Below are 16934 nucleotides of genomic sequence, written 5' to 3'. Positions count from 1 at the left end.
GTAACATTTAAAATGCAATTCTACAATAAGTGTTAGAAGCAAGATATTGGTGCTGAACAATTGTTCCATGAAAACGTCAGAACATTGTTTGGTAGTAGTCAAAAGAGCACCTGATAAGACATGTTTGGAATGGAACAGAGAACGCTAGTATTTTAAACCCATAGTTCATCTTTAGTTGAATACCCTTGCAACTCTAGAGTGTGTTTAGGGAAACCTAATGAGATCAACTTTTTACCAGTAAGCTAGGATTGTGTAGCAGACAAAACAGCGTAAGGGGATTCATGGTTGTGAATAGCATATACTTTACCATTTAACCACCTATTCGTAAGAGAATGTATGTAGCTGTAGTATTTGAGACACATTCTGTCTATATGCAAGCAACAAAAGGTGGCCAGGCATATTTCATAGGTAGAGTATTACACCATACTTTCTCAGTCTATGTATTTTCCTTGTTGCTAATACTCAGCTTCTTTACAAGAAATTTAGAATTGTATACTGCATTATGTAGAATGTGCATTGTAATACAGGTTTTCCTGTTTACTCTGTGCTTTTCTAATCTACCTGTTTTGTGTTTTTCTTGCTTTAATATTCTGTATCTAGCTTTTTGAACTTTGTTTGCAATTTTTTCCTGGGTTGAATACAGTTCAATTTTTGTTATAGTTCAGGATGATAAATTCTTCTTCTGCTGTTGTTACTTCAGACTTACTAACTATGTGCATGGCCTTTTATAATGTGATATCTGTAGTATGTAGTCTTTAGACCAAGACATAATTGTGAGGGTTTCTTCACAGAGGTCTATCTATTAAACACCGGACAAAGGCATAGTACCATGGATCAATTCAAACTGAAAGGTTAATTAACGATTATGAAAAGCTCTTTAGAATATCTTAAGTCTTAAAAGTCAGTCTGATTTGAGTCAACCCAGAAGAATGAAACATTGATCTTATTTTGTAATGTTGTACTCTATTATACTTCTATTATAATAATACAATGAGTTTTTTATATTACAAGCTGCATAATCTATCAGTAAGATTCAATATACTACATGGGAGAGGAGCGAGGAGAACACAAGGGAGAAAATGTCATGAAAAATATCTGATGTACTTCTATACTTTGTCAGATGGGTATGTTCAGTGAGCTGCAGATATTGTAGAACGTATAGTTTAAAAAGTCATTAAATCGTCAGATAAATAACTTTATAATTTAGAATCTAAACTGTGCATCCAGTCATTAATTATTTTAATCTTTAAGTCATTTACTATTAAATTGCAAATACATACAGTTTAGAATTTCATACCTTTTTTTCAAACTCTTCAGATAATTCTAAGACCTTCTTATATTTAGATTGAGAGTTACATGGATTAGAAAATTTACTTTATGAGATCAGCATCTCTCCAATATTTCAATATTTTTTCAAAAGTTTTTCAGTACAGTCACAACAATGTTCTTGCCTTTATTTATAGAGTGGAGAAGTGCTTTTCCTATCTTAGTTGCCTCCCATTCATATATAAATAATATTTTACCTATGATGTATATGTTTTAATCATAACAAAGAGTGAAACAATACTGCATATTACCAGCAAGACTAACTTTGGGGTTGAATCATCCTTTCTGTGGTAAGATAAGATGTAGTTTAATTATTCTTTGTTTTACTGTATTAGAGAGTTCAGCTGTTTGGGATGAAATTAATTGTACTCAATGACCATCTCACTTAAAGTGCTTATGAAAACATTCAGGCAAAACATTTGCAGCTTTGAAGAATATGACTTCAGAAAAAAACATCATTTTGTAGCCTTTAAAAATAATCTGGAAACCTTGATAACTTCTAGCACATTAGGCCAATGACTTGAAATATGGCAGGTGAGTGAATACATATTGAAAACTTTATCCTTATCCAAGCTATAACCAATTAGACCTCCCACCAATATTTTTTTCTTCTCTTTTTTTGGGAGTGGTGGTGGTGAGTACACTGTGTTTCCAACTTCAAAAAACTACATCCAACACTTACTTTTGGGAGCAATATGCAGTGTTCTGGTGGAAAAAATGACACCTATCACATAAAAACCCGTATGAATATGTGATAAATGAATAGTTTTTACATGGGTAACAATAGCAATACATCACATGATGATAATATCATTTGGCATAACAATGTTATAGTGGCCTGGATGAATAATATGAATCACAGGTTAGAGAATTCTACTATTAGGAAACCATTATAGATAACTATTCTGCAGTGTTATGCTTGCTAAGAAAATGTCAACTGAAAGCCGCAGCTGAAAGTAATGTTAATGTTGAAGAATAAATTTTGATATAAATAAAAAATTGTTTTTTTGATGCATAATTAATGTTTTCTAATTATACGTGAAATTCAGAATATTTCATCTTTTCCCTTAACTATTGTTTTTCAGTGTTGTACATTTGTGTGTGGGGGTCAACACAGAAGAAAAAACTATGGTGAAAAGTCTTGCATGTATTTTCTTTTGTCATAGGCATTGGTAAAAGTTTCTCAATAGGCTTTTTATTTTTTTCTTGCCTTATGACTTTGATCTCTGCTGGATGCTTTGTCCGAAATATAATGCTACCCTCTTCCTCTTGGCATTGATCTGAAAACACCAAAATGGATTTTAGGATGTCCCTAAAATTCTTGTGTTCAAATATTTTTTAAGTAAAAGCAAGCTAGAACTAATAGACTTCCTTCTGACTAGAGGTTTAGGTCAGTAAAATTGGCTACTTTTAATCATGATGAAATTGCTACCAAATTAAAATCCTAATGATGTTGTGTAGTCACATGGACATGTCATCATAGAGTTTTTTCAAGGCACTGAGTATTAATTGACTGCCACCAAAGAAGAGTGTCAGAGCTGGTGTAGCTTGAAAACATGATCTGTCTGGGTATTATTGATAAGAGCAACATCAATACATTTGAAAGGTTCTACAGATGAGATACCGACTGCAAATAAATTCAGCGTCAACAGATCAATTCTGCATGTGTCAAGAGCTAAATTTTGAATGATCGCTTCAGTAGTCTTGGATTTTGATATTCATCTGCAAACACCATTTAAGAAGAGAAAGAACAGCACTATTCAGAACAAAAAAGGAGGACAGTGTGTATACAGGTCTGCTTGACTCCACTCGTGATAACAGAGAAATCCACTGAAACTGTCTATTTTCATTTATGTGGTCTTCAAATCATACTGAGAGATTCAGAAGCTTCATCTATTAAAATATTCTATTTTCATGAAGATTTTCTAAAGCTAACAGCTGAATGGTTTAATCAAATTGGCAGCAACAAATTAGTTTCCTGCTGATTCTTATATGAGTAAAGTAGTACACTGCAGGCTTTTATCAATTTTCAGAATATCTTGCAAATTTTGGAGGACTACATTATCTTCAGCTTGTTTCTTTGTTGTGGTTAACAATGTGCTTGAACTTATCTCTTTGAAATCAAGTGATTTAGTCCATGGAACAAAACCTCTCATTTTAAATTGTCGAAGTTAACAAACTTTAAATTATACAGAACTTACAAAAAGAGAATTCAAGCACAGAAATTACTGAATTAATAAGTGTTAATATATGGGTTTCAGTCTTAATATAAATTTTCTATCATTTCTCCTAACTGTGACTATTGCCATACTCAAAGAATGCAGATTGTGAATGTGGCTGTAGCTTTTGCTATTTTGAAATTTTGAAAATTTGTGGAAAAAGAAATATCCTCCTGAATTAAATTTCAAAAACTATTCCATATATGAAGTGAGGATCAGCCTCTTCTTTCAGGTAACTAGTGATAGAACAGAAGGTAATTGCCTCAAGTTTGGTCAGGAGGGGTTCAGGTCAAATATCACTGGTTGATGATAAGAGTGCTTGAGCACATCCCTCATGGGGAAAAGCTGAGAGAGTTGGGGCTCTTCAGTCTGGTAAAGAGAAGGCTCCAGGGAAACCTTATGGTGACCTTCCAGAACCTGAAGAGGACTACAGACAGGAGAGCTGGGGAGGAACTTTTTGTAAGGGCATGTAGCTACAGGGCAAGGGGATATGGCTACAGGCTGGAAGAGAGTAGACAGACTAGACATTAGGAAGAAATTCTTTACTGTGGGAGTGGTGAGACACTGGAACAGAGTGCTAAGTGAGGTTGTGGATGCTGCCCTGGAGACTTTCAAGACCAGACTGGATAGGGATTTGAGCAACCTGGTCTGGAGGGAGGTGTCCCTGCCTGTAGCAGGGGGGTTGGAACTAGATGATCTTGAGGGTACCATCCAACCCAAATCATTCTATGATATTAGGAAAAAATTCTTCTCAGGAAGAGTGGTGAAGTTTTGGAAAAGACTGCACAGGGTAGTGTTGGAGTCACTGTCCATGGAGATGTTCAAGAGAAGTGGAGATGTAGCACTGACGGATACAGTCAGTATGGTGGTGAGGTTTTGATGGTTGAACTAGATGGTTTTAGAGGTCTTTTCCAAACTGAATGATTCTATGATTCTAAGAGTAGTAAAGATGTAACTTAGAGTTGAAGATATTTAAACGTTTTCCTTGTTGTTTTGTGAGGATTTTTTGTGTGTGTGTTTGGGGGGTGAGGAGTGTTTCTTTTGTTTTGAACCAATGCTATTTATTTGCATTAGTTTAATTTATAAATACAACCATATTTTAACTTTTCTCCAAAATATACATGCCTGAACCTCATCTTTTGCAAACTGTTATACAACTGAGAAGTCCCAAGATACTTTTAAACTATCAGTGTGGATAAAACTGTGCAGAAAACACTTCATTGCCATACCTAATTTAAAAGAGCAATTTGGTTCTTGGAGGTGCACTCATTCTGTAAAGCTCCACAAGGCTCACTTATTACCTGAGCCAAATTTTTTGCCAGCTGATGAGTAAATAACTCAGCTTGGAAAGACAGAAAATCTAACTGAATAGGAAAAGAAGAAAGTGTGTATAACCATTAGGACTGTAGGTAAATGCAATATAGAATAAAATATCATTTCAGATTGGATATTAGGAAGACTTTCTTCACCAAGGGAGAAGTTAGGCTCTGGAACAGGCTCCCAGGTGTAGTTGTCATGGCACCAGGCCTGCTGAATTTCAGGAAGCATTTTGGACAGTGCTCTCACATATAGGATTTGAATTTTGGATGGCCCTGTGTGGAGCCAGGAGTTGAACTCAGTGATCCCTGTAGGTCTCTTCCAAGTCAGAATATTCTATGATTCCATGATAATTATGAAGTACTTCATGCTTATAACAAAAAAATAGGTAAATTCAAAATAATACAGATGTGATGTCTGTCCACATGAAAAATCTTGTCATGGATAATGGCTTAAACTAGTTTTTCCTTAAACTATAAATGTTGGTTGCATTTGATTTATGTGAAATATTACTCACAGTGTTATCTACCATTGTTTTTGTTTTGTTTTGTTTTGTTTTCCCCATACATTCTCAGAGGAATTTCATCTGAGTTTTTCTTAAGTGACCCCCATTACCCTCTCTTAGTTAGCTACTCATTATTTTCCTTGGTGAGATGGTAAAATTCTGGTCTTTCCATTTGTGTGGTCATTAAACCTGTGATCTGATGCAGTTCAGTAAGCGTGCAGAAGGTTACTGCCAACAATATAGGAAGAAAAAGAGCCAAGGAAAGAATAGATGCTTCTTCTGAATAACTTCATATCTCCTTTCTTGTTATTGTTAAATATAATTTTACTATCAGTATACTACTGAGCAGGTGTTTTTTACGCTATATGCAGAATTCATTTCCCCTCCTCACGCTTGCTCTTTACTGGTATGTCTTTCTAAAAAACAAGTTAAAGTGAAGGCAAGACACATAATACTTACTGTGATTAGAACTGAGGCTAAATAAATTGTTAATATTTAATAGTGATCAGTGTGGCAATTCTTTTATGTATTTCTAAAACATAAAATCAATAGAAAGGAATTTCATGGCTAGAATTAGGCAAAACTGTTGATACCGTTTAAAATAAAGCTGAAACATCACATGACAACAAACTTTTTCTTTTATAAATGAATTCCATCCTTCGCATTTAAAAGTACTCATGCTGTAACCAGAATGGTCAATAAACAAAATTTTTCCTTTTATAGGAAATGACTTACAAACATAGTAGTATTCATAGAAGATGTAATCTGCGAGGTCACTGAAGGTTCTTTCTGTTTTGTTTGCTTATCATGGCAGTGTTTAACTTCTATTTCATGTAAATATGATTACGCCTTATCTAATCTTTTCCCCTGTAAACCGGAAAGCAAAATCAATAGTCTTTCTGAAACAAATTCAGAATTGTTTAACTGTTATGTGTCTTTAAGATTCTTCTTGAGCATAAATTAACTTGAAGACATATGCCATGATTACCTGTTCCCTGCATTGTTTATCATCCTAATTGACGATAATAAATATATGCTTGTATTCCATAAGCTCTTTGTTTTCCTGCATTATGCTTTTTGAGTGCGTTTCTCTGTATGATTAACTTCTAATGTTCAAGATAAGACAGATGATTATACTGTTGCTGATTACCTTGTGCTTTGTGAACAGAAGTTTTACAAATATATAATATCTCTTAGGTTTTTGAGTAGCAAAGTCCCACACTGTAAATATTCTTATGGCAATTTCACAACCAAATTAGATACACGATATGAATCAATTTTGTGCATATAAATTGTATATACCGATGTGCTTGGAAGAGTGATGATATGTATTTTTCCCAATTGTCTTCCAATATGCCAGTATGTCCAACGGTGAGTGCTTGCAGCTTTTGCCATAGAAAATTCTAATATCAAACAAATAAAAAATATTTTCATTCTTTTAGAAGCAAACTCAAAAAGTTTTTTAATTTTTTGTTTTACTTCCGTTTATCAGTGGTCAGTGAAAAAAAAAAAAACAAACAATCCTACGCTAAAATGTTAAAGATAAACTGGTATTTGATTAATAAATGCTTTCATTAAGTACTACAGATTTCTTTGCATCTCTGCTGAAGTCATTTCAAGTCTTTAGAATTCACTTTTCCACTGTGAAGGAGTAATATTTTTTCTTTCAGAATTATTTTCCTTCATAAGGATCAAATTCTCTTTTATTTTCCCTTAAATTACAGAAGGCATAAAATAGACAAGTCCTAACTTCAGTGCCTCTCTGTCAAAATGCATTTGTATAGTAAGCGAATAATTGTTTTCCCCTGGGCCCATTTATTCACCTTTAGAATATGTGTGTCCTTCACAAAAAAATAGAGAATAAGAGGAAAAAGGCTTTCTTATAATGATATTATTGTACTGTACATACTGTATCTTTTGACTCTCCGTTCATCACTGATTAGAAATGTACACAATTCCTTAGTGCAAAGCACAGAATAGAAAAATGATTTTGATTTTTATTCAAATAACATATTTACATTATATATCTTGTGGTGAAGGTGTTTTTATTTTTTGTTGTTGTTGTTTTTTTTCCTCTATAGTGAATTGTCTTACAGATGGTTCTTGTTAGGAAATATATTTACAGTGACAAACTTGCTTCAGTGCTTTGGGTCACAAAGTTACCTGTTTTGTTTTACCAAGATTCCAAAATAAGAAGTATCCTAAGCATTTTCAACAACAGTCAATTTTTTTTTTTTTTTTAAAAAAAAAAAATTACTTTAACATCTAAGGTCATTCCACATCAGCATTCTCATGGTACAGATACTTTGAAGGAATATATGGAAAGCCAGGGAGCGCTCTGAAATTAATGTCTCCTTTTATGCTAATGGCCCAAGACTTTCACAGTGAGGGTGGTGAGGAACTGGAACTAGTTGCATAACGATGTGGCTGATGCCCCATTCCTGGAGATGTAGCCTGGTGTTCCTGTTCACTGCGCAGGGTGGTTGGAATAGATGACCTTCAGAGGACCCTTCCCACTCTAAGGATTCTATGATTCTATAAGATGCCAGAAGCAGATGGTGGTGGTATGCCAGTAGAGGTTGAACTTTCCCACAAATATGCTGTTAAATATTGTCTTTTTGAGATATAGCGGCAGAGGGGCAGTCTTACAAAATAATAATTGATATGGAAGTATGCATGAAGCAAAAGTGTAAAATTGAATTCCTCCACGTGGGAAAAAACTGCACCCATTCGTTGACACTTACTGAACATTTTTGAAGACCAAACAACTCACGTGAGCACAGTGAGATGGTGGGTGGGTGTCGTGGTTTTATGATTTTTGATTGATATTCCACATCATAACATCATGTAATATACTGGGAGTTAAAGAGTCACAGAACTAGACCGAAACATGACAGTGGTGCATTTCAGTAGTGGCGGCGGCAGTATGAAAGATAAGACATGTTCTGGATGGTCATGTACATTTGTCACGCCATGAAATGAACAGTCTTGATCAAATAATTTGTGCAAATTGGTTAATGATGGGATTTATCTTAAAAAAAACAACAGTGTTTTGTAGCTGAGAATTTATCAAAAAGTGTCACTGTGCTCTGTTTTGGTTTCCCTGTAAATAAATAGGAGGCATTACTTTTTGAGCAGCCTGCATATTTCAGCTATAGCTGACTCCCATCCTCTTATACAGTTCCCAATATAAGACACTGGCCTTAGAAACAGGATGTGGGAATAACAGGGAGGGAAGGAATTGTGCTGAAACCATTAGTACATCTCTATCTTATAATGTTAACTAAGTTTGTAACAGATTGTACCCTTTGATTTTTATATTTCCTATGGAAATTTGAAATAATTTCTGAAAACAACTGATTTTATTTTTCTCGCTTTTCTGAAATGCTTTAAACCTGAGAGGATCCTGCCTAACTCATTAACATATTTAACAACCTAATTATCATTACACATAGATATGTGAGCTTTTTTTGTTTGCTTGTTTTTATGCAGAATACAAAGAAAGAAATGGCCATCTCATAATCTAACATAATTTGCTGTTTTTTCTCGGGAATAAGTAGTAATATTGGATTTTAGATTACAAAATCGTAGCCATCTCTCATCGGATCCAGCATGAATTGAAAATCTAAAAAGGCAGAACAAATAATAATAAAGAAGAGTATCAACAAAATGTAAAAGTGAAAAATAAGCAAAAAATAAAATACTAATAAGTCTTTAAGTGGACTTATGACTTTTCAAAAATAGTTGTTACACGTGAAATACTTATTCCAAATACTTAAAACAAGCAACATCCCTTAAAAATAGAGAACATAATAATACTGAAACTGCTAAAATATACTCTCTAACAACTTTTCTGTGAATTGCAGCTTTGATATGTATATGAAAGCTTCATTTCATCATATGAAAATTAAGCTATATTCCATGAAATAATGCCTTTTGTTTCTCTCAGCTATTTTTTGAATCATGATGAAGTTTCCAATAATGGTTTTGTCTAAAAAATGAAGTTTTAATGATGACATTATTCAGTGAGCTACATTAAAATACATTGCCTGTTTAACTTAATCAGATATAAAATATATATTTTTAATACAAACATATTATCTGCAATGAGGAATTAGTGCAAGTTCAACAGGCTATGTTGAGGCAAAATTCAGTTATTGAAATATATTCAAAGCGGGGATGCTGAAGCACAGCTGTAGCACTAGCAGTAAAAAAAAAAAAATGAATTTGCTCCTTTTAGTGAATTCAAGCAAAGCTGAAGAAATGCTTTGTCCTAAAATAATGTTATGTGAAATGTTATTATCTGACAAAAGCCTAGTAAACATTTTTTTGTCTCTTTCAGAGAAAGTTTATTACCATTCTGTATACAAATCCAGAAGCTATTTGCACTTAAACCCCCCCAAAAAAACCAATAATTTCTACTGTCAGAGAGAATTATGTGATGACAGAAAACAATTCTGTTACAAACTCAGAAATGAACTAATGCTAATATGAATTTTACAGAGTGCAATATGTAAGCAATTGTGCAGAAAAGATTAAAGTAATAAAGGAAAGTTTTCTATAAACATAGATAAATATGGCCAGAGTTTATGGATGACTTATTTCATTTAAAGCTGTCATTCAAATAACATTTTGTTCAACTTAATTCCATTTATTAAAACAAAAGATAAGATTATGTGTGTAGTCTCTCACATACAATAAATAACATAAAGAAGAAATGTGTTTCCCAACTAACTCCTATCAATAATTATAATCCACCTAAGAATTTCTGGATATTTAAGAATTCCTTTAAGCCTTCCTAGTAAAGATGTCTGGTAGAAGACAAGATGAACAAGCTCACTCTATCACTTTCATGCATTTGTATTTATTAAATGTAACAAAAGTCATACTCACTCTTACTACTTAGAATAAAATACTTAGCTAACTCCAAAGTAATGCCTCTTATTTATTTCTGTAGAAAATACAACAGATACAGAGAGCTCAGTAACAATTTTAAGCTACAGAACACAGTTTTTCACCATATTCACCAGCTGATCAAGATGCTTTTCATTTTGTCATGTGATGGTTATGTCTGGCAATGGGAAAGTGGCTTGTCTTTCATGTAGTTGTCACCGTAGCTGAACTGCACCACCCACTACCTCACTATGCTCACGTGCACTGTTTGGTCATTGTAAATGTTAAGCAAGTGACAATGAATGTCAGTGAGTGCAATTTTTTCTGTATGGAGGCATTCAGTTCTACACCTTTGCTTCATATGCACTTCCACATCAGAAGCCATTTTGTAAGACTGCCCCTCTGCTGCCATCCATCACAACAATAATGTTTAACAGCATATTTGTGGGAAGGTTCAACCTCTACTGACATAAAAGCAACATTTCATTCTGCATTGTGAACCAACATAATAAAATAGAAGGCAGTAATTTTGGAGCAGCTGTTGAAATAATTAGAGAAAAACATTGGCCTAGCTACATCAGAACAGTAGCCCCAAAAGTGAATAAATAGAAGTAGATACAAAAGTATTTACTGTGTTGCTTAAATACCGTGAGAAATTTCTGTAATTTCACTTGGTATAATTACTTACTGGACACTGATTTGTAGAATGCTAAATTTTTTTTTCCCCAGATAGAATGTGGAATGACTTAGGTATTTAGAATATTATTAATCTCTTCAGACAACTTAGGAAAATTTTATGTTCCTTTGGCAATTAACAGTTGTATATTCTTTGTTTGATACTGACAGTCTCATTAACATTTAAGGTAAAATTTAAAAGCTTACATCACTTTTAGGATATTTTCTATAGACCAACTTTAACTTTTATTAGAAATATGCATTTTTGGGGAGATTCTGACCCAGAAGATTCTAGCCTAAAAACTGCATCAGCTCCCTTCCAGCCTAAGCTCTCTGATGCACTTGTGACATGCATATGCATGAAAATTTTATTAGACATAAAATTTTATTAGAGAATAGAAAAGTTATGTCTTCATATGTTTACATAGTGTTTTTTGTACATACGAATGTGAATAATGTGTATGCAGGCACATGTATACTTATTTATTTATGTATTGCCTCCTTTGAATTTGGGCAGTTCTTTTTATATTACTAATCTCTCCTTTGTTTTTCCTTCCCCTTTTTGTTGGCTTATGAGTTTCAGCTCTAATGGAATGTGAATTGTATTGGACACAGTGAGGTACTGCTGTCCATTTTTAATTTTAAGAGTTAAGCATGTGGTATTTTGCTTGATACAATTTTTGCCTTAAAAAAAAAAGAAAAAAGAAAAGTAAGTAGAAGTAATTTCTCTCATTTGTTTTCAATTTAAAATACTCTATAAACACAAAGAACTCTGACTTTTCTGAAATCCTTTTACAGAATTACCTTCATAAGAAAGCATGGAATAGAATCAGACTTAGTGGCATATTTCAGTAACTTTTATGTTCTGTACATGAGCATAAACTCACAGAGAGTTTGGTTTTTTTTCTTCTACAATTAAATTCTTTATTTATTTCAACAGAAATTGAAAAAGAAAGTTGTGGTGATCCTGGAACACCGTTGTATGGCATCAGAGAAGGGGATGGATTTTCCAATCGGGATGTTTTAAGATTTGAGTGTCATTTTGGATTTGAATTAATTGGAGAGAAATCTATAATTTGCCAAGAAAACAACCAGTGGTCTGCAAACATACCAATTTGTATTTGTATGTACCAAAATTTTTGTTATTGTTTTGAAATGCATAATATTCTGAAACATTTTTCTTTATATATAATAATTTCCATGATTGAAAGGTTAACAATGTGCAACCAATTCTGCTGATAGAATGAATTTGTTTTTGTCAGTAGCTGATTTCCCTAGAAGCTATTCTCAGTAGAAATTCTAGAACTAAAAAATACTTTTTTTTTTCTCTTTTAATATTAATTTTATTATCTTTACATAGTGTGGCATAATAATTTATTATTGGCTTTCTAATAGGAATCTATAGATCTTTTTACGTACAATACACTTTTTGCAGCTACTTCGATAAATTCTGTAGATTAGCAGTTGCTGAACTGTAATTAGATGTTTAAATTATTTACATATTTTTCCACATATATCTGAACATAATATACTACTTAAATGATCATAGCTCTATCATTTACATTATACAGTATAAGTAAGCTAATGTTATGATAAGTATTTGTAATTTCTTTTTTAACACTCTGACCAAATGAGGCCACAAATAGAGTACTGTGTCCAGTTCTGATCTCCCCAGTTCCAAAAAGACTGGGTACTGCTGGAGAAAATCCCATAGATGGTGACAAAGATGATTAGAGTCCTTAAGCATGGCCCTTACTGGGAAAAGCTAAAAGTCCTGGGACTGTTTAGCCTGGAGAATACAGAGGGAAACTTATGAATATCTTAAGAGCAGGATAAGGTCAGGCTTTTTTCAGCTTTGCCCAGTGACAGGACAAGGGGCAAAAGGAACAAAATGGAACATGGGATGTTCCATGTGAACACTGTGAAAAGAACTTTTTCATGTGGATCACAGAGTACTGGAACAGACTGCCCAGAGGGTTTGCAGTCTCCTTCTCTTGAGTACCTGGTGGTACTCAAAACCCACCAGGATACTTTCCTTACTCTAAGGAACCTGATTTAGCAGAGGAGATGGACTAGGTGACCTCCAGAGGCCCCTTCCAACCCGTATGGTTCTGATTCTATGATTTTCACTAAAGTAATACAGATCAAATATATTCAGAGTATGATCATTTATTTTCATCCTTGCAGTTTATTATGTTTCAACAGGAATGACTGAATATAAAATATTGTCCTGATAATAGCAACACAATTCTGTTATCCCTGTGAGAGTAGTTATTATCTTACGCTTCCGTGTGAAAAACAAACAATAAGGGCAGCTGACCTTCTGTCTCTTTAATGTTCTCAATGACAGGTCTGTTCATCTAAACAGTTGCCTAATGAAAATAATAACTGCTGCCTACTGGTTAAGAAGTACATGAGTACTGTAAGAACTAGCATAGGTTTCTGATGCAATGAGGATGTTCCTTATTACATGGAGTCTCTGCTTGAGAGGTAGTTTTATGGAACGAAAGGTAATAAGAAGATACAGAAAAACTTCTTATCTATCTTCACTCCAGATCACAGCAAATACTGAATTATTCAGTTGAAATAGTAAGCATGTTTAAGTATCTCATACAAAGCCTTATAATAAAGTAAATGCTTCTTAAAATATTTGTTTCTGTTGTCTAACTTCTTTCTCTCTTTTTTGGCAGTTCCTTGCCTTTCTAATTTCACTGCACCTATGGGAACTGTACTTTCACCCGATTATCCAGAAGGATATGGGAATAATTTAAATTGTATCTGGACAATTATTTCAGAGCCTGGAAGCCGAATCCATCTTTCTTTTAATGATTTTGACTTGGAATCTCAGTTTGACTTCCTTGCAGTTAAAGATGGTGACTCTCCAGATTCCCCCATAATAGGAACATTTACTGGTGCTGAAGTTCCTTCTCATCTTACCAGTAATGGTCATATCTTACGTCTGGAATTTCAAGCTGACCATTCAATGTCAGGACGTGGATTTAACATCACTTATAACAGTGAGTAATAGTAGTTTCTATGAACGTATGTTTTGTTTTCAATATATAATTCAGGAGATAAGCATGTTAAAAAGGCATTATTATATGCTTTCAAACAGAACATATATACCTAAAAATACCTTATTTATGAGTTCAAATTGTCTTTTAAATGCTATGTAGCAGCTGAAATTAAGTATATGTTTATCATTTACTGCATTAGAGATTGTTGCGATGGGATTGGTTAGATGACTGAAATTTAGGCCAATTTCAAATTGTATAAGTGAACTTTACTGAATTTATTAAAAGCACATTTTGTCCTGCTGGTCTAATGTTACATAACGTTAATGACTATCATTACGTATACTGATTGAGGACTTGTACTAGTTTACCTGTGGGTATGGAATAACATGGAGCTCTTCCCTAATAAACTTTTAGAGTGTATGAAGTCACCTTATAGCCATCTTTTTTCCAGACAAGATAGCTCTAGTGTTCTCAGCCTCCTCTTCCCATAGGACATCCTACCAACACCTTTACCAGCTTAGCTGGACACACTGAAGGACTATACCATCCCGAACACAACAGTCAAAGTGAACCCATACCAACACCACATACAATGAGAGAATCAACTCCTTTGACTGGGTTGCTATGCTTAAGGCACACTAAAATGTGATTTGCCCTCTCAGCTGCAAAAGCATACTGTGACTCAAGTTGAGCCTGCTGTTGACAATCATCCTCAGATCTCTTTCTCCTGAGCTGCTCTCAGCCAATCATCTCCTGGACTGTACCTCCATGCGCAGAAACCTTTGTTGAACTTTGTGTTGCTACTAATTGTCCAATGCTCCAGTATACATAGTTTCCTCTGAAAAACCTCTGTCCCTTCAGGGAGTCAACAACACCTATCAGTATTATTAGCAAGCATGCTGAGGATGCATTCTGCTCCTGTATCTAGATAATTGATAAAAATGCAGAACTGGCCCTAGAACTGAGCCCTGGGGAGCACAGCTGGTGACCATTCACCAGTCATATTAGTCCCACTTAGTTTGAATACTGATTCTGAGTCAATTAATCACCCAGTATAACTTATCTGTTCACTACAGAGGTAGACAGTTTGATCATAAGGATGCCATGAGGGACGGTATCAAAAATCTTACTGAAAGATTACATCCAATATCTTCACACCAGCCACAAAAAAGTGACCTTATCATAGAAGAAAAGAAAATTACTAAGATGGAAGATTACTTTGATGAAGTCATACTGACTATGCACGGTAATAGCTCTGTTGTTTTTTTTTTTTAACTGCCAACGCAGCCTTCTCCATAACTCTTCCAGGAACTGAGGTTAAACTTACAGTTTCCTGGGTCTTCTCTCATACTTTTCTTATAGGTGGTTATGATGTTGGCTAGCTTCCAGTCAGCTAGGACTTCCCCAGACTACCAAGACCGTTAAAGTTTTGAAATGGGTCCAGCTCTTGTGTCCAGTAAGTCCTTCAGCATTCACTCTGGGGTGAATCCCATCAGGCCCCATGGACTGGTAAAACTGTTCTCTTACAATTTCAGTGACCATAGATGGAAACTTATTGCCCCTGGGACTATTTTGGTCTATTCAACTCTGAAATCTGGATAGACCAAGATCTGTCATTAATCTTGAAAACTGAGGCAAAAATGACAAGATGTTCAAGACCCCTGCCTTTTCCTTCTCCTTATCTTTAGGTATCCATCTGCTCCAAGTATCAGTCCAATGTTTTGCTTTAACCTCCTCTTCCTTCCTGTTGACCTACTTGGAAAAAGGTGGGTTTTTTTTTGATGTCTGGTGCCATGGTGGCCTGTATCAACGCAAGATGAGCTTAGACTTTTCTTGTTTTCTTCCTGCGGATGTGAACTATATCTCTGTGCTCTCTGTCTCTCTCTCCTATGAAGCCAGTTCTTGCTTCCAGAGGTCATATATTTTCTTTTCTGCCCTAGTACTAGGAGAGATTCTGTTCAGGCAGGTTGGTCTTCTGGCCCCACTTGCTTGACTTGGGACACAAAGGGTTTGCCTGCTCATTTTATTTATGATTTTTAAAAGGTGTTTCTTGAAAAGTGCCCAGCTCTCACAGATCCTTAAATCTTTTAGAGTTGATTCTCAAGGGGCACTGCTAGTTAGCACCCTGTGTAGCTTTAAGTAAGCTCACTTTAAATCCATGATGGCAACTCTTCTGCCCCCTTTTCTCCATATGCCAAAAATTTTGAAGTTAACTATGTTCATGATTACTGTGACCAAGAAAGCCACCTACTGTCACTACCCCATACAAGACCTTTGCTATTTCAATCGCTATCAGGAGGGCACGTTTTGCAGATGGTTCACATTGATATGAAGTTATCTTCAAAATGCTGGAGTTTCCCAGAATTGCTTATTTTGGCAGTATGATTTCCCCAGTTTACACCTGGGAAATTGAAGTCTTCCATAAAGGTGAAGGTATCTGATTCTGAGATTTCTAACAATGGCCTGTAGAACAGTTCTGTGCCGTCTTGTTGGGTGAAATACTTCACCCACAGGCTGTGTCTTCCCTAACAGCAAGGACTATAGTCTAATCCCACCCTTATCTTCAGCACAGAATGTTCACTTTGCCTGCTCAGCCTATCCTTCCCTTCTGATCATAAAGTCATTCACGTACATATGTTTATGCTTATATGTTATGGCTGGATACACCATTACAATGCTAAAAATAATACTTAAAAACTGCTGCTAGATATACTGTTTTGGTATGCTTATGCATAGATTGAGATAAATTAATATTAATTATATCCTGATTAAAACATATATTACTTACAACTGTGGTAGCCACAGGAAGAAAAATTTCAAGACTGGCATTCAGAGCAGTTGCAGTAAATAGTAATTGGGCTTATTTCTTCAGAGCTCTGAATTCTATCTACTTATTTCTATTCTTTGGAAGATAAACTGTCTCCTGTCACCTTCTATATTTTTGTTTATCTATTACCTATTGGTTGAATTATAAAGTTGTAT

General features: G+C 34.6%; 1 protein-coding gene across 2 annotated transcripts in view; it reads left to right on the top strand.

Moving 5' to 3' along the window:
* Positions 1–16934, top strand: part of CSMD3 (CUB and Sushi multiple domains 3) — a 512773-nt gene that overhangs the window by 290061 nt on the left and 205778 nt on the right. For both annotated transcript variants that reach the window (XM_052703606.1, XM_052703607.1), the window contains 2 exons: positions 11876–12058; positions 13626–13952. In XM_052703606.1, the coding sequence (XP_052559566.1) occupies positions 11876–12058; positions 13626–13952 (510 nt within the window). The remainder of the gene's footprint in view (positions 1–11875; positions 12059–13625; positions 13953–16934) is intronic.

The sequence above is a fragment of the Tympanuchus pallidicinctus genome, unplaced genomic scaffold, assembly GCF_026119805.1.
Source record: "Tympanuchus pallidicinctus isolate F22 unplaced genomic scaffold, pur_lepc_1.0 scaffold5, whole genome shotgun sequence".
Taxonomy (NCBI): Eukaryota; Metazoa; Chordata; class Aves; order Galliformes; family Phasianidae; genus Tympanuchus; species Tympanuchus pallidicinctus.
The sequence above is the reverse complement of the archived record's forward strand: the minus strand, read 5'-3'. Positions and strand labels throughout refer to the sequence as shown.